Source organism: Manis pentadactyla, chromosome 3 (genome assembly GCF_030020395.1).
Source record: "Manis pentadactyla isolate mManPen7 chromosome 3, mManPen7.hap1, whole genome shotgun sequence".
In the NCBI taxonomy this organism is placed as follows: Eukaryota; Metazoa; Chordata; class Mammalia; order Pholidota; family Manidae; genus Manis; species Manis pentadactyla.
This window is the reverse complement of record NC_080021.1, coordinates 22884351-22903660: the sequence shown is the minus strand read 5'-3', so window position 1 is coordinate 22903660 and position 19310 is coordinate 22884351. Positions and strand designations below refer to the sequence as shown.

At 37.8% G+C, this 19310-nt stretch overlaps 1 protein-coding gene across 12 annotated transcripts in view; it reads right to left on the bottom strand.

Moving 5' to 3' along the window:
- Positions 1–19310, bottom strand: part of TAF2 (TATA-box binding protein associated factor 2) — a 149746-nt gene that overhangs the window by 76010 nt on the left and 54426 nt on the right. For all 12 annotated transcript variants that reach the window (XR_008996211.1, XR_008996210.1, XM_057497794.1 and 9 more), the window contains 3 exons: positions 19141–19251; positions 8054–8247; positions 7089–7228 (listed from right to left, as the gene is read on the bottom strand). Coding sequence is in view for 10 of the 12 variants with exons in the window: in XM_057497794.1 (XP_057353777.1) it covers positions 7089–7228; positions 8054–8247; positions 19141–19251 (445 nt within the window). In the remaining 2 variants the exon portion in view is untranslated. The remainder of the gene's footprint in view (positions 1–7088; positions 7229–8053; positions 8248–19140; positions 19252–19310) is intronic.

Genomic DNA, 19310 nt, shown 5'->3' with positions numbered 1-19310 from the left:
AAGATATATAATAATTAAAATGGCAAAGATCAAGGATAAGGACAGGCTTTTAAAAGCAGCCAGAGAGAGAAAAAGATCACATACAAATGACAAACAAATCAGGCTATCAGACTTCTCAGCAGAAATCTTACAGGCCAGGAGAGAGTGGCATGATACATTTAATGCAATGAAGCACAGGAGCCTCGAACCAAGAATACACTACCAGGGAAGATTATCATTTAAATTTGAAGGAGGGATTAAACTATTTCCAGATAAGCAAAAGCTGAGATAATTTACCTCCCACAAACTATCTCCTCAGTGTATTTTGGAGGGGCTGCTATAGATGGAAGTGTTCCCAAGGCTAAATAACTGTCACCAGAGAAAATAAAAGCACAGTAAAGGAAGTAGACCAATTAATTACTAAGCAAATGCAAAATTAAGTCAACTACCCCGAAAGTCAGTCAAGGGATACACAAAGAGTATAAGATACCTAGCATATAAATAATAGAGGAGGAAGAAAAAGAAAGATTAAAAAAAGAACCTTCAGATTGTGTTTGTAATAGTGTCTAAGTGAGTTAAGTTAGACTGTTAGATAGTAAGGGAGCTACCCTTGAACTTTTGGTAACCATGAATCTGAAGACTGCAATGGCAATAAGCATATATCTATTGATAGTCACCTTAAGAGTAAATGGACAGAATGGACCAAACAAATGACAGAGTTACTGAATGGAAATAAAAACAAGACCATGCATATGCTGCCTACAAGACACTCACTTCAAACCCAAAGACATACACAGACCAAAAGTGAACGGATGCAAAAAGATATTTCATGCAACTAATAGGGAGAAAAAAGCAGGAGTTGCCATATTTGTAACATACAAAAGAGACTTCAAAACAAAGAAAGTAATAAGAGACAAAGAAGGACATTACATAATGATAAAGGGTCAATACAATGAGGATAGAAGCATTATAAGTATCTATGCATCAAACATAGGAGCACCCAAATATGTAAAACAAATACTAATAATTAAAAGGGAAATAAAATGCAATACATTCATTTTAGGAGACTTCAACACACCACTCACTCCAAAGGACAGATGAACCAGACAGAAAATAAGTAAGGAGATAGAGGCACTGAACAACACATTAGAACAGATGGAACTAACAGACATCTATAGAATACTCCACCCAAAAGCAGCAGGATACATATTCTTCTCAAGAGCACATGGAACATTTTCAAGAATAGATCATATATTAGGCCACAAAAACAGCATCAGTACATTCAGAAGTATTGAAATTTTAAGCTTCTCAGACCACAAATGTATGAAACTAGAAATTATGCAAAGAAAACAAAAAATCCCACCAACATGGAGGCTTAACAACATGCTCCTAAATAATCAATGGATCAATGACCAAATAAAAACAAAGATCAAGCAATATATGGAGAAAAATGAAAACAGTAACTCAACACCACAAAAACTGTGGAACACACAGAAGGCCATGCTAAGAGGGAAGTATATTTCAATACAGGCTTACCTCAGGAAAGAAGAACAATCCCATATGAACAGTCTAAACTCACAATTAATGAAACTAGAAAAACAAGAAAAAATGAGGCCCTAGGTCAGTAGGTGGAGGGACATAATAAGATCAGAGAATAAATAAATAAAATCATGAAGAATAAAACAATAGAAAGAATTAATGAAATCAGGAGTTGGTTCTTCTAAAAATTAACAAAACAGACAAATCCCTAGCCAGATTTATCAAGAAAAAAGAGTGTCTACACACATAAACAGAATCAGAAATGAGAAAGGGAAAATCAGTATGGATACCACAGAAACACAAAGAATTTTTAGAGAAAACAATGAAAAATTACATGTAAACAAATTGGATAACCTAGAAGAAAAGGAAAACTTTCTAGAAAAATACAACCTTCCAAGGCTGACCAAGGAAGAAACAGAAAATCAGAACAGACCAATTACCAACAATGAAATTGAATTGGTAATCAAAAAACTACCTAAGAACAAAACCCCTGTACCAGATGGCTTCACTGTGGAATGTTACCAAACACTGAGTTAAGACCTAATACCCATCCTCCTTAAAGTTTTTCAAAAAGTAGAAAGGAGAGAATACTTCCAAACTCATTCTATGAGACCACCATCACTCTAATACCAAAACCAGGCAAAGATAATACAAAAAAAGCAAAATTACAAACAATATCCCTGATGTACACAGATGCAAAAATAATCAACAAAATATTAGCAAACAAATTCACAAATAGATCAAAAAGATCATCCATCATGATCAAATAGGATTTATTCCAGGGATGCAAGGATGGTACAATATTAAAAAATCCATCAACATCATCCACCACATCAACAAAAAGGACAAAAACCACATGACCAACTCCATAGATGCTGAAAAAGCATTCAACAAAATTCAACATCCATTCATCATAAAAACTCTCAACAAAATGGGTAGAGAGGGCAAGCTAACTCAACATACTAAAGGCCATATATGACAAACCCACAGCCAACATCACTTGATGGTGAAAAGCTGAAAGCTTTTACTTGAAGATCGGGAACAAAACAAGGATGCCCACTCTCCCCACTTTTATTCAACATAGTACTGGAGGTCCTATCCACAGCAACCAGACAACACAAAGAAATAAAACACATCCAGATTGGCAAGGAAGAAATTAAACTGTCACTGTTTGCAGATGACATGCTATTGTGCATATAAAAACCTAAAGAATCCAACCCAAAACTACTAGAACTAATAACTGAATTCAGTGAAGTTGCAGAATACAAAATCAATACACAGAAATCTGTTGAATTCCTATATACTAACGATGAACTACCAGAAAGAGAAATCAGGAAAACAATTCCATTCACAATTTTATCACAAAGAATAAAATACCTAGGAATAAACCTAACCAAGGAAGTGAAAGACCTATATATACTCTGAAAACTACAAGACACTCATAAGAGGAATTAAAAAAGACAACAATAAATGGACATACATCCCGTGCTCATGCCTAGGAAGATTTAATATTGTCAAAATGGCCATCCTGCCTAAAGGAATCTACAGAATCAATGCATTCCCTATCAAAATACCAATGGTATTCTTCAATGAACTATAACAAATAATTATAAAATTCATACGGAACCACAAAAGATCCCGAAGAGCCAAAGCAATCCTGAGAAGGAAGAGGAGAGCTGGGAGGTTTACACTCCACATCTTCAAGGTGTACTACAAAGCCAAAGTAATCAAGAAAATTTGGTACTGGCACAAGAACAGATTCATAGACCAATAGAGCAGACTACAGAACCTAGATATAAACCCAAACATATACAGTCAATTAATATACAATAAAGGAGCCAAGGATATACAATGAGGAAATGACAGCCTCTTCAACAACTGCTGTTGGCAAAACTGGACAGCTATATGTAAGAGAATGAAACTGGATTACTCTCTAACCCCATACACAAAGGTAAATTCGAGATGGATCAAAGACCTGAATGTAAGTCATGAGACCATAAAACTCTTAGAAGAAAATATAGGCAAAAATCTCCTGAATATAAACATGAGCAACTTTTTCCTGAATACATCTCCTCAGGCAAGGGAAACAAAAGTAAAAATTAACAAATTGGACTACATCAAGCTAAAAAGTTTCTGTACAGCAAAGGACACCACCAGCAAAACAAAAAGGCATCCTACAGAATGGGAGAATACATTCATAAACAACATATCCGATAAGGGGCTAACATCCAAAATATATAAAGAACTCACACACCTCAACACCCAAAAAGCAAATAACCCGATTAAAAAATGGATGGACAATATGAACAGATAATTCTCCAACCAAGAAATTCAGATGGCCAACAGGCACTTGAAATTTCACATTGCTAATTATCAGGAAAATGCAAGTTAAAACAACGAGATACACCTTACACCAGTTAGGACGGCCAACATCGAAAAGACTATGAACAATAAATGCTGGTGAGTATGTGGAGAAAGGGGAACCCTCCTACACTGCTGGTGGAAATGTAAATTAGTTCAACTATTGTGTAAAGCAATAGGGCTGTTCCTCAAAAAACTAAAAATAGAAATACCATTTGACCCTAGGAATTTAACCAAACAAAGCAAGATCCCAGATTCAAAAAGCCATATGGAACCTTATGTTTACTGCAGCACTATTTACAATAGCCAAAATATGGAAGCAACCTATGTATCCATCAGTAGATGAATGAAAAAGAAGATGTGGTACATATATACAATGGAGTATTATTCAGCTTTAAGAAGAAAACAAATCTTACCATTTGCAACAACATGGATGGAGCTAGAGGGTATTATGCTCAGTGAAATGAGCAGTACAGAGAAAGACAAGTACTAAATGATTTCACTCCTTTGTAGGGTATAACAACAAAGCAAAACTGAAGGAACAAAACAGCAGGAGACTCACAGACTCCAAGAAGGGACTAGTGATTACCAAACGGGAGGGAGGGAGAAGGGGATTTAGTGGCATTATGATTGTCATACATGGTGTGGGGGTTCACAGGGAAGAAGACAGTGTGGCAGAGAAGACAAGTAGTGACTGACCTCTCACTACGCTGATGGACAGTGACTGCAGTGGGGTGTGGGTGGGACTTGATAATATGGGTGAGGGTAGTAACCACAATGTTTTTCATGTGAAACCTTCATGTGAGTGTGTATCAATGATACCTTAATAAAATAATAATAATAACAATATCATGTCACCTGAAAATAATGACAGTTTACTTCTTCCTTATCAATTTGGAAGTCTTTTATCTCTTTGTGTTGTCTGATTGCTATGGCTAGGACACAGGGGGCTCTCCATGCTTCCAAGGCCTGAGTGTCTATTTCCTTTCACAGATTGGGTACATTTTCAACAATTATTTCCTCAATGATACCTTCTATCCCTTTTTCTCTGTCTGCTTCTATTGGTACCCCTATTATGCTAATATTGTTTTGTTTGGATTAGTCGCACAGCTCTCTTATCATTCTCTCATTCCTAGATATTCTTTTTTCTGTTTTTCCCATTCTCTAATTTCCATCTCACTGATTGTCTCCTCTACTTGCTGCAGTTATTTATTCCCTCTATTGTATGTTTCATTTCAGTTACTGTATTCCTCAGCTCTGAGTATTTCTTTTTCAGCTCTTTTATCTCTTTGTTGTAATCCTCCCTGAGATCTTCAATACTTTATGCAGATCTGTGATCATATTTATGACTGTTCTGTTGGAATCTTTACAAGAAGATTGGTGATCTCTTTCATTTAGCTCTCTTTCTGGTGTCTTATCCTGTAGTTTTGTTTGGATCTTATTTCTCTGCCTTATTTTGTCAGGGTTTCTGTATTGCTTTTTATCAAATGGATCTGCTATGTTTCTTGGTCTAGAAAGTAATGGCTTTATGAAGAAGGCATCCTGTGGAGCCCAGAAGCTTAGGACTCTTTACTCCTTTGCTGTGGAGCCCTATTTGCTATTGGTGGGTAACGGGAGGGGCTGCCGTCTGTCTCTCTGCTGGCAGTGGTTTATCTCAGTCTGCAGAGGCAGCAGTTTACCTCAGCCAGCCCTTTATGATCAGAGCAGTGGCTTCTTCTTCCCTGCAGCTAGGGCAGTATTGCTGGTTTTAACAGAGTGGGCGGGGTAGTCACACAGTTTGTTGCACAATGTCAGAGTATGCAGGCTTGTGACAGCAAGTTGCACAGTTGTAGACCAATGATGCACAGCAGTGGCAGCAAGCAGAGCAGTGGGAGGGAACATGGGCAAGTGGGCATGCGGTGGTAGCAAGTCACATGGTGCAAGGCTGCACAAGCAGTGGAGGTGAGTTATGCCACTGCACAAAGTTGCTGCAGTGAGTTGCATAGTACCAGGTTTGTCTGCCTGCAGGAATGCAGGAGCACTCAGAGCTGGCTCCTGCAGCCCAATAATTGGCTTGAGACAGGGCCAAGAAGGCTGGGAGAACCTCCCTCTGCCCACCAGGCAGCAAAGTCTGATGCTGCTGGGCCGAGTGGGGCTGGCTCGCCAGCAGTGCACAGAAGTGAGCCTCAGTGCTAAGCCACCAGCAAGGGGGATGGAGCGTCTGAGGCTCCCAAGAGTGAGCAACCTATTGGGCTGAGGGAGGGCCGGGGAAGTTTCATCCACCTGCCCTTTCTACTGAGGAGAGAGCTCCATCCAACCCTCAACCATCTGGCACCCCTCCCACTGCTGGCAAGTCTTTCAAACTGCCACCTCTTCTTTGGGTCTCAGTGGGACCAGCACAGTGTGCCTGTTCTCCACTTATGGCCAGAGTCTCAGCCTCCCAGAATGTCCCAATTGTCCTTGGTGTCAGTCTGGTGTAATCACCAGAACCTAATGTAATGTGGACTCATGTTCCTAGAGCAGATCTCCAAGGCCAGGCGTGCAGAGTTCCTAGGCGCCTATCCCCTCCCCATTCCAATCCTCTTCCTCCCTCCTGTGGGTTTGGGATTGGGAGAAGGGCTCGATCACAGCTCTGCCACTCTACCCTTTTCTGTGTGGTCTTCTTTTCTTCACCAGGTATAAGTCTGTTCTGCAGTCGTCAGGTCATTTTCAGGTTTAGCTGTATTTATTGTAGTTGCTTCCTTGGTATGTATGTGGAAGGAGGTTTCCCCCTTGTCTTCCTACTCTACCATCTCGAGCCTGCCCAACTGGCCTTATGTTTTTTTCAACTTCATGAAGCCTTGCCTAATCCCTTTGCTGAAGCCCTTTTATGTTGCTTGCTCTACTTTCAAAGATACAAATTTTTGACAGGTGCCTCATGTTTTCTTGAATCCTTATGTAGTTAAAAAATTCCCCAAAATTTTCTATTTCTTAAAATAAGATGCAATTAAATAATACACTGAATGATACACTGACTTCTTGGAAAGACCAAATATTTCTATCTATAACTTTATTGTTTTCAATCAATTATTCTTACACAAATTCTACATTTACCGAAAAAAAAATTATTTGTAAATCAGTGAGTTAAGAATTTAAAATTAAATTATCTGTATTGTAGATAACATGACACCCCAATAATAAGGCTTGCTTTAATAAGTAAACGTTTCTTTTACATATTTCTAAAGCATTACCTTTAGTGTAATCAACAACTGCTTCCAAAGCTGCTATCCGAATGTCCACAAAGTGGCCATATTCTGCATAAGATTTAAAAAGAGCTGGATCACTTGGCACATGTCCATTCTTCTGAAGCACTCGTATGGCTCTCAAACAACTAGGTAAATAGTATTTATAATTAAGTATTTTTGCTAAAATACTTTGAATCAAACCAACACACTGCTTAGGCATTAGAAATTAATTTGTAACCGTTAACTGAAAAATTGATGTGACTTGAATCCACCTTTTAATTTTGTGACATTGAATTTCTGCATGGTCATAAAAATTAAAATATGTTAGTCACATTAAAAGAAATCAAATTTTAAAATTTGTTTAGAAATCCAATTTCAGGTAATATCATACTTACAACAGGAACACAGTTCAGAAAAATGTATTTAATATGAAACATTTTAAATAAAGTATATTCTCCAAAAATTTTAGTAATATGTAGTTTTGTCAACAATACATATGGAAGGTTAAATTGGTTCATAATGTTTGACTCAATAAAACAACTTTTTTAAGCAAACTCCCAAATAAACAGTATCTTTCAATAGCCATATACAAAGAAATTGAGAAAAGTGAAAAGTCATTTTCAAAGAAGCCTAACAAAAGAGGGACAATGCTACTGTATCCACTGGGATAAAAGATTACGCAGACATGAAAAATTTCTGATAACATGAGAAAATGTTTATGATATGAGTAGAATACAAGAGCTATATATACAATGTAAGTCAAGTAATTAAAAATATATACAGTTACAAGGGGGAAAAATTTAGGCAACCATTCTCCAAAATAGTAGTAATTCACCTGTAGGTGATAGAATCACATAGGATTTTTTCTACTTCTACTTGACAGTATTTTCCAATTTTCTATAAAGAGAATAAATTTCTCTTACAATTACAAAAACAATTAAGTTTAAAGGAAATGTAAAGAATCATCATACCTGACAGTGATGGTGTGTCTGTAACTTGGAAGAAGTTTTTCCATATTCAGAAACCTAGTGATTTCTTCCAGAATGAGTCGTACATCTAGATTTAAGTTATCCAAAGTTCGAACTTCATTATTCACACTGACAGCAGGTGTAACAGAATTGGCAAGGGCATCAATCATTTCTGCACGATAATAGTTATCTGAAAACTAAGCCAAAAAATAATTACAAGAAAACGAAATTCATGCTTCTGTTCAAAAATCGATAAAATGAAATACGTATAACTTAAAAACATAATTTATCTGAAACATAAGCAAGTTCTCTGGTAAGTATTCAACTCTGTACTTTGTATAGTCACACATTGGAAAAAAGAGAGAGATGACTAATTAGTAATACATTAGTTTACTCAATCAATATTTATTACATATATAAGATATTATTATAGTAACCTAGGAAGATGCCTGTAAAAGGAAGACCACAGTTCACAAATCCTGCTGGTCACACTGAGTTTCAAATCAGCTATTTAGTGCTCTACTCTCATACATAAACATATAGCTAAGAATCACCAGATACGTTGAAGAAAGCATCAACGCAAGAGTGATCAGAAAAAACAAAGGGGAATAAAGCAACTTGGAGGAAATGGGGTCTGCAAGGAAAAGGAAACCAATGGAGGGGTGGAGGGGTAGATACCCAAAACTATCATTAACATTGTCTAAGAAATAACCAATGATATGCCTTCCAAAAGCATAACATAATTTAAAAAGAAATATGTAGACAATCAGAATCAGAATTAAGTTGGAATACAAAAGTGAAAAAACTTCAAAATTTTGGACAAAAAAAGAGGTTAAAAGGATTGGAGCCAACATGGCGGCGTGAGTAGAGCAGCGGAAATCTCCTCCCAAAACCACATATATCTAGGAAAATACAACAAAGACAACTCTTCCTAGAATAAAGACCAGAGGACACAGGACACTACCCAGACCACATCCGCACCTGAGAGAACCCAGCGCCTCCCGAAGGGGGTAAGATACAAGCCCCGGCCCCGCGGGAGCCGAGCGCCCCTCCCCCAGCTCCCGGCGGGAGAAGAGCAGGCAGAGCGGGAGGGAGACGGAGCCCAGGACGGCCGAACACCCAGCCCCCGCCATCCAGGCCAGAGTGTAGACACAGTGCGTGTCCAGGGGGCCCTGGATACTAGGGAAACAGGGCAGCAAGACTAGTGAGCGGGCACCGGAGGCCTGGCGCCGGAGGACATAAGAAAAGCGAGTGACCAATTTTTTTGTTTGTTTGTTTTGTTTTGGCGAGCGCTTTTTGGAAGTCTTAAAGGGATAGGGACCCCAATACTAGGGAAACAGGGCAGCAAGACTGGTGAGCAGATGCCTGAGGCTGGCACCGGAGAATAAAGAAAAATGAGTGGCCACTTTTTTTTTTTTTAATTTAAAAAATTCTTTTTTTTTTTTTTTTTGTGGTCCTTGTTTTGGCAGGTGCTTTTTGGAACTCTTAAAGGGGCAGGGCGGGACACTTAATCCAGAGGTAGAGAATCCAGGGATCTCTGGGCACCCAAACCCCTGGGCTGCAGGGAGCAGGGAGGCCCCTTACAGACATAAATAGCCTCCCAGCCGGTCCCCCTCCAACACGACTCCACCACTTTGGAGCAGAGGCCCGAGGCAGGCCACGCCCACAGCAACAGCGGAGATTAACTCCATAGCAGCCGGGCAGGAAGCAGAAACCCTATCTGCGCGCAGCTGCGCAGCACAAGCCACTAGAGGCCGCTGTTCTCCCAGGAGAGGAGGGCCAAAACCAACAAGAACGGAAGTTCTTCCAGCCGTCACTTGTCCCAGCTCTGAAAACTATTCCTATCACCATGAAAAGGCAAAGCTACAGGCAGACAAAGATCACAGAGACAGCACCAGAGAAGTAGACTGACTTAACCAGTCTTCCTGACAAAGAATTCAAAATAAGAATCATAAACATGCTGACAGAGATGCAGAGAAATACGCAAGAGAAATGGGATGAAGTCCGGAGGGAGATCACAGAGGCCAGAAAGGAGATCGTAGAAATGAAACAAACTCTGGAAGGGTTTATAAGCAGAATGGATAGGATGCAAGAGGCCATTGATGGAATTGAAACCAGAGAACAGGAACGCATAGAAGCTGACATAGAGAGAGACAAAAGGATCTCCAGGAATGAAACAATAATAAGAGAACTGTGAGACCAATCCAAAAGGAACAATATCCGTTATTATAGGGGTTCCAGAAGAAGAAGAGAGAAGAAAAGAGATGGAAAGTATCTTAGAAGAAATAATTGCTGAAAACTTCCCCAAACTGGGGGAGGAAATAATCGAACAGACCACGGAAATACACAGAACCCCCAACAGAAAGGATCCAAGGAGGACAATACTAGGACACATAATAATTAAAATGGCAAAGATCAAGGACAAGGAAAGAGTTTTAAAGGCAGCTGGAGAGAAAAAGGTCACCTATAAAGGAAAACCCATCAGGCTAACATCAGACTTCTCGACAGAAACCCTACAGGCCAGAAGAGAATGGCATGATATATTTAATACAATGAAACAGAAGAGCCTTGAACCAAGGATACTGTATCCAGCACGACTATCATTCAAATATGACAGTGGGAATAAACAATTCCCAGACAAACAAAAGCTGAGGGAATTTGCTTCCCACAAACCACCTCTACAGAACATCTTACAGGGACTGCTCCAGATGGGAGCACTCCTAGAAAGAGCACAGCACAAAACACCCAACATATGAAGAATCGAGGAGGAGGAATAAGAAGAGGGGAGAAGAAAAGAATCTCCAGACAGTGTATATAATAGTTCAATAAGCGAGCTAAGTTAGGCAGTAATATACCAAAGAGGCTAACCTTGAACCTTTGGTAACCACGAATTTAAAGCCTGCAATGGCAATAAGTACATATCTTTCAATAGTCACCCTAAATGTTAATGCGCTGAATGCACCAATCAAAAGACACAGAGTAACAGAATGGATAAAAAAGCAAGACCCATCTATATGCTGCTTACAAGAAACTCACCTCAAACCCAAAGACATGTACAGACTAAAAGTCAAGGGATGGAAAAACATATTTCAAGCAAACAACAGCGAGAAGAAAGCAGGGGTTGCAGTACTAATATCAGACAAAATAGACTTCAAAACAAAGAAAGTAACAAGAGATAAAGAAGGACACTACATAATGATAAAGGGCTCAGTCCAACAAGAGGATATAACCATTCTAAATATATATGCACCCAACACAGGAGCACCAGCATATGTGAAACAAATACTAACAGAACTAAAGGGGGAAATAGACTGCAATGTATTCATTCTAGGAGACTTCAACACACCACTCACCCCAAAGGATAGATCCACCGGGCAGAAAATAAGTAAGGACATGGAAGCACTGAACAACACACTAGAGCAGATGGACCTAATAGACATCTATAGAACTCTACATCCAAAAGCAACAGGATATACATTCTTCTCAAGTGCACATGGAACATTCTCCAGAATAGACCACATACTAGGCCACAAAAAGAGCCTCACAAAATTCCAAAAGACTGAAATCCTACCAACCAACTTTTCAAACCACAAAGGCATAAAACTAGAAATAAACTGTACAAGGAAAGCAAAGAGGCTCACAAACACATGGAGGCTTAATAACACACTCCTAAATAATCAATGAATCAATGACCAAATCAAAATGGAGATCCAGCAATATATGGAAACAAATGACAACAACAACACTAAGCCCCAACTTCTGTGGGACACAGCAAAAGCAGTCTTAAGAGGAAAGTATATAGCAATCCAAGCATATTTAAAAAAGGGAGAACAAACCCAAATGAATGGTCTAATGTCACAATTATCGAAATTGGAAAAAGAAGAACAAATGAGGCCTAAGGTCAGCAGAAGGAGGGACATAATAAAGATCAGAGAAGAAACAAATAAAATTGAGAAGAATAAAACAATAGCAAAAATCAATGAAACCAAGAGCTGGTTCTTCGAGAAAATAAACAAAATAGATAAGCCTCTAGCCAGAATTATTAAGAGGAAAAGAGAGTCAACACAAATCAACAGTATCAGAAATGAGAAAGGAAAAATCATGACGGACCCCACAGAAATACAAAGAATTTTTAGAGAATACTATGAAAACCTATATGCTAACAAGCTGGGAAACCTAGGAGAAATGGACAACTTCCTAGAAAAATACAACCTTCCAAGACTGACCCAGAAAGAAACAGAAAATCTAAACAGACCAATTACCAGCAACGAAATTGAAGCGGTAATCAAAAAACTACCAAAGAACAAAACCCCCGGGCCAGATGGATTTACCTCGGAATTTTATCAGACATACAGGGAAGACATATTACCCATTCTCCTTAAAGTTTTCCAAAAAATAGAGGCGGAGGGGATACTCCCAAACTCATTCTATGAAGCTAACATCACCCTAATACCAAAACCAGGCAAAGACCCCACCAAAAAAGAAAACTACAGACCAATATCCCTGATGAACGTAGATGCAAAAATACTCAACAAAATATTAGCAAACCGAATTCAAAAATACATCAAAAGGATCATACACCATGACCAAGTGGGATTCATCCCAGGGACGAAAGGATGGTACAACATTCGAAAGTCCATCAACATCATCCACCACATCAACAAAAAGAAAGACAAAAACCACATGATCATCTCCATAGATGCTGAAAAAGCATTTGACAAAGTTCAACATCCATTCATGATAAAAACTCTCAGCAAAATGGGAATAGAGGGCAAGTACCTCAACATAATAAAGGCCATCTATGATAAACCCACAACCAACATTATATTGAACAGCGAGAAGCTGAAAGCATTTCCTCTGAGATCGGGAACTAGACAGGGATGCCCACTCTCTCCACTGTTATTTAACATAGTACTGGAGGTCCTAGCCACGGTAATAAGACAAAACAAAGAAATACAAGGAATCCAGATTGGTAAAGAAGAAGTTAAACTGTCACTATTTGCAGATGACATGATACTGTACATAAAAAACCCTAAAGACTCCACCCCAAAACTACTAGAACTGATATCGGAATACAGCAAAGTTGCAGGATACAAAATCAACACACAGAAATCTGTGGCTTTCCTATACACTAACAATGAACCAACAGAAAGAGAAATCAGGAAAACAACTCCATTCAAAATTGCATCAAAAAAAATTAAATACCTAGGAATAAACCTAACCAAAGAAGTGAAAGACTTATACTCTGAAAACTACAAGTCACTCTTAAGACAAATTAAAGGGGACACTAACAGATGGAAACTCATCCCATGCTCATGGCTAGGAAGAATTAATATCGTCAAAATGGCCATCCTGCCCAAAGCAATATACAGATTTGATGCAATCCCTATGAAACTACCAGCAACATTCTTCAATGAACTGGAACAAATAATTCAAAAATTCATATGGAAACACCAAAGACCCCGAATAGCCAAAGCAATCCTGAGAAAGAAGAATAAAGTAGGGGGGATCTCACTCCCCAACTTCAAGCTCTACTATAAAGCCGTAGTAATCAACACAATTTGGTACTGACACAAGAGCAGAGCCACAGACCAATGGAACAGACTAGAGAATCCAGACATTAACCCAGACATATATGGTCAATTAATATTTGATAAAGGAGCCATGGACATACAATGGCGAAATGACAGTCTCTTCAACAGATGGTGCTGGCAAAACTGGACAGCTACATGTAGGAGAATGAAACTGGACCACTGTCTAACCCCATATACAAAAGTAAACTAAAAATGGATCAAAGACCTGAATGTAAGTCACGAAACCATTAAACTCTTGGAAGAAAACATAGGCACAAACCTCTTAGACATAAACATGAGTGACCTCTTCTTGAACATATCTCCCCGGGCAAGGAAAACAACAACAAAAATGAATAAGTGGGGCTATATTAAGCTGAAAAGCTTCTGTACAGCAAAAGACACCATCAATAGAACAAAAAGGAACCCTACAGTATGGGAGAATATATTTGAAAATGACACATCCGATAAAGGCTTGACGTCCAGAATATATAAAGAGCTCACACACCTCAACAAACAAAAAACAAATAACCCAATTAAAAAATGGGCAGAGTAACTGAACAGACAGTTCTCCAAAAAAGAAATACAGATGGCCAACAGACACATGAAAAGATGCTCCACATCGCTAATTATCAGAGAAATGCAAATTAAAACTACAATGAGGTATCACCTCACACCAGTAAGGATGGCTGCTATCCAAAAGACAAACAACAACAAATGTTGGCGAGGCTGTGGAGAAAGGGGAACCCTCCTACACTGCTGGTGGGAATGTAAGTTAGTTCAACCATTGTGGAAAGCAGTATGGAGGTACATCAAAATGCTCAAAACAGACTTACCATTTGACCCAGGAATTGCACTCCTAGCACTTTACCCTAAGAATGCAGCAATCAAGTATGAGAAAGATCAGTGCACCCCTATGTTTATCGCAGCACTATTTACAATAGCCAAGAATTAGAAGCAACCCAAATGTCCATCGATAGATGAATGGATAAAGAAGATGTGGTACATATACACAATGGAATTCTACTCAGCCATAAGAAAAGGGCAAATCCAACCATTTGCAGCAACATGGATGGAGCTGGAGGGTATTATGCTCAGTGAAACAAGCCAAGCGGAGAAAGAGAAATACCAAATGATTTCTCTTATCTGTGGAATATAAGAACAAAGGAAAAACTGAAGGAACAAAACAGCAGAATCACAGAACTCAAGAATGGACTAACAGGTACCAAAGGGAAAGGGACTGGGGAGGATGGGTGGGTAGGGAGGGATAAGGAGGGGGAGAAGTAGGGGGTTATTAAGATTAACATGCATGGGGGGTAGGAGAAAAGGGAGGGCTGTACAACACAGAGAAGGCAAGTAGTGATTCTACAACATTTTGCTATGCTGATGGACAGTGACTGTAAAGGGGTTTATAGGGGGAACCTGGTATAGGGGAGAGCCTAGTAAACATAATATGCGTCATGTAAGTGTAGATTAGTGATACAAAAAAAAAAAAAAAAGGCAGTTCCTGTTTGGTAACCTCCAATGAGTTCTACACAAGGGTATAAAGGGCATATAAAAGTGTAGGCAAAGGGTCTGTTTGTGTTTATACAGAGGATCAAAGCCTAATTGGGCTACCCCAAAAATGAACTAAGATATGATATGAAGAAGAACTTCCAACATCAGCACTCTCTGGAAGACTCATGCCAGACAATGATCATCAAAAAACCCCAACAAAGATCTACGCACTGCTACAGCTGTAGATGCACTCATCCCACCAGTTCCTGGACTTGTCACTGGAATGAAGAAGGAGATATCTAAGCTGGCCTGTGCATACAGTAAAACAACAAATTTGACTGGATCTATACTGTTGGAACTCAACCAAGAATTAGGAGAAGTGCAAATTGTAGCGCTCCAAAATGTTACAACTACAGACTATTTACTGTTAAAAGAACATAAGGGATTTGAACATTCCCCAGGAATGGGTTGTTTTAATTTGTCTGATTTCTCTCAGACTGTTCAAGTTCAGTTGGACAATATCCACCATATCATAGATAAGTTTTCATAAATGCCTAAGGTGCCTAACTGGTTTTCTTGGTTTCACTGGAGATGGCTGGGAATTACAGGTATGCTTTGGTTACGTAACTATATTCCTATTATGTTAATGTGTGTGCGCAATTTAAGTAGTAGCTTAAAACCTATACATGCTGAAGTTACTCTACAAGAAGATATGTCAAAGAAATAATCAATCTTCCCAGGTTTTCTTCCGCCTGCTACTTCTATAGCTTTTCTTCTTCATTCCTAATTACAACCCTTAAATAGAATTCGTGCCTCATATCAAATTTACCGAGTATCATAATTCTTCCAAGTGGTAAAGATACCTCAAGACAAATGCTGGGCATAGAAGCTACAGGGCATAAATATGCAAAGAAATAAAAAGCTAACCATTTCAAACAATAAGGCTTCTCTCTCACTTACCAACTTTACATTTCCCTGTATGGCCCCGGAAGATGACTGGTTAGCCAGAGACACGTAAGATTCCTCAAGGGAGGAACAACCTAAGACAGGCACAGTCGCAGGGGGGTGATCAGGTGAGAAAATGGGGATCAACAGAGGAGAGGCTTAGAACCTCATCCCCCCGTTCTGAGAGAAATCTTCTGCATCCATGGATGTTTTATTGCCCTTGTCTAGCTTGGATTGACACATAGTCTACAGGCACACACCTGATCATCTACATTTGCTCTCTTACAACACTAAACTATGTTTTCTACCTTTATCTTGTATCTACCTACCACTTCAGCATTTTATTAAAAATAATAATAATAAAGAGAGAAGTGTGGTATCCACATATAAATCAAGTATAAAAATCAAATGAGTATTCATGTTTGAACTGTTTATAGTTCATAATGCATGATCAAAACCGAAAGTGTCTGTGATGACTGCCCTTGTACTGTTCACTATGTGACTTATTCACTATGTAAGAATTTGTTCTCCATGTAAGAACTTGTTTGTTATGCCTCAGAAGATTGGAGACTGACGAAAATTAGGCTTGGGGTGGATTAATGATTGTGCATTGAGCATTGACTCCCCTATACAGAATTTTATTGTTGTTAACAACTATTTGATCAATAAATATGGGAGATGCCCTCACAAACAAAAAAAAAAGTACACACTTCCAATGGTAAAATAAATAAGTAACCGGGATGTAATGTATAGCATAAGGAATATAGTCAAGATATTGTAACAACTTGGTATGGTGATAGCTGGTACCTAGAATTGGCATGTATATAAATGTTGAATCACTATGTTGTACATCTGAAACTAATGTAATGTAATACTGTGTGTCAACTACCCTTCAATAAAAAATAATTATCTACAAAAAAAAATGCTTAACCAAAGCCATCGGAAGTAGATTATTTGTGGTTGGAAGTAAAGTATTTTAAAACCAAAGAAACAAATAAGCCAACCAATAAAGTATTCTTAAGGTACCACCCAATCACACCTTTTCTTCCAGTTTTAATCCATTAATCTGTAAATCTTTAAATAACAGCAAAATCTTTTTTTCCCAACCACAAAAGAATAAGTTTGTTAACAGACAGATCTGGGTTTGGCTCCTGGCTCTGCCACACACGTGACCTTGGGTAAATCTGTATACCTTTTTAGCTTCCATCTCCTTACATGGAAATTGAGTTATACTATCTATACCAGAGGCCTCATGAGGGTCATATTGTTATCCATGTTTTGCTACAAGCCATGGAACAGACAAAAATTAACTATTATTGTTATTTGCATTTTTTTCTATCCTTAATATCTTGAAGGATTAAGATATAAGCTAGTCTTAATACACAGCAACTAACTGTAACAACTGATTAGCCTTTTCAAAATTAAAATAATGAGTCTTATGTTGTTCCACAAAAGTAATGAAATGTAAAATATTGTAATCATCATGCACCTCACAAAATCATAAATAATGACACGTATGACAGCATTATGTAAAGTATCATGGTATACTAAAAATACCAGCAAACAGATGGTAAGCAAGAGCTCACGCACAATTTCCAATTACATTTCCTGCGTAATTTTACATGCTCAACCCTGTGTTTGCTTTCGTTTGTCAAATAAAAGTAACAAAAACCTTCTACTACAAAATAAGTAAGGTTTAAAGGAATTAAGGTAAGTGAAATCCATTTGCAAAGTAGAAAGTACTGTACAAGGGCCCACATGAGTTCAAGTATATGCACTCCCCAAGATGAGAAAACTGATATAAATAATTGCACAAAGTATTTTCCTGTTCCATTTGAATATAATCTGATTTGACACCATCCCAAACCCTTAGTTTATATCTTCAAATGAAAGAATTTCATGTGAAGAGGAAGGAAGAAATTTAAAATAAAAGTCAAAACAAACCTACCAACTAGGAAATAAAGAATCCTCCAAAAAGTTTTAACAGTATTCAAAAATGGAAAGGAAAAAGCTTATCAGCTATAATGTATTATTTTAAAGCACTAATTCTTTAAGGACTCTTTTTAGCTTAAATCATTTGAATATAACTGTACTGCCTTAAAGAGGAAAAATTGCCTTCCTGATTTTCATGATGAATTACCATTTTTTAACAAACAGTTGTGACTTTTTTTACTGTTGTAATGTTTCATTAAACTTTTATGAATTCAACATGTGTCTTTATATGTTCTGTTCCTTCTTCCTGAAAATAACCTTCCTATACTGGCCCTATTCATAGCCTGGGAAAATCCTATTCATCTTCATAAGTCAGTTTAAGGGTTAACTCTTAAGTACAAAACTCTCCTGAGTCTTTCTCTCCTTACTCTTGGAAAAAAGCACTACTTCCTCTGAATTCCCCTAGAAAATTGTGTGAAAGCACTTCCACTATCGCAGTTATGAATGACTATTAACTGTTTAATTGTCTGATTTCCCATTAGGTCTAATTCTTGAGGGCCCAGAATCAGACTGTGATATACAGCAGTTGTTCAATAGGCGATAAATGAATCAATGAGATTAGAGATAGCATCTACCATCTCTTCTTTCTATTTAACATGGTACACTGCCTAACATGGCATATATTCTCAAAAACATTTGCTGATTGATAGAATAACAAGGTGAAATAACTTTTGAAACATGGTATTCAATAACTAGTTGCTAAGTAAATTAATAAACACACATAATGACAAAAAAGAAAAAAGTCAAATTTATCAATAAACAAGTTATTCCATGAGAGAACTGCTTTCTGAGTATCATTTGATAAAAGAAAAAAGAAATAAAATAAAATTGGACTTTCAGACTTCACCCAAACGAGTTTTAGCTGGCTCTCCAAAATATGATGCACTACTTCCTATATACACATTACAACAGGTAAGAGAATAATAGTTAAACCCAACTAATCATGGTTTTCATCCACTGGCTATTATAAATTATGTTTGTATATTTCTATCTCTAGAAATTCCAAGTACCATGGACTCAAAATGATCTCTTAAATATTTCTTTAAAATACTGGGTAGTTTTATAATATTCATTAAAATATCTTACCTTATTCTTTCTGTTGTCATTGTACTTGATTAAGTCTAATATAAATGTTAAGACTTCTTTGGGACAAAGGTTGTGAACATCTCTCAATAAAGCCATTGCAACTGGCATAGTCTACAAAAAAAAAAAATTTTTTTTTTTAAGTGTAGATCTAACTCTTTCATTACTACAGT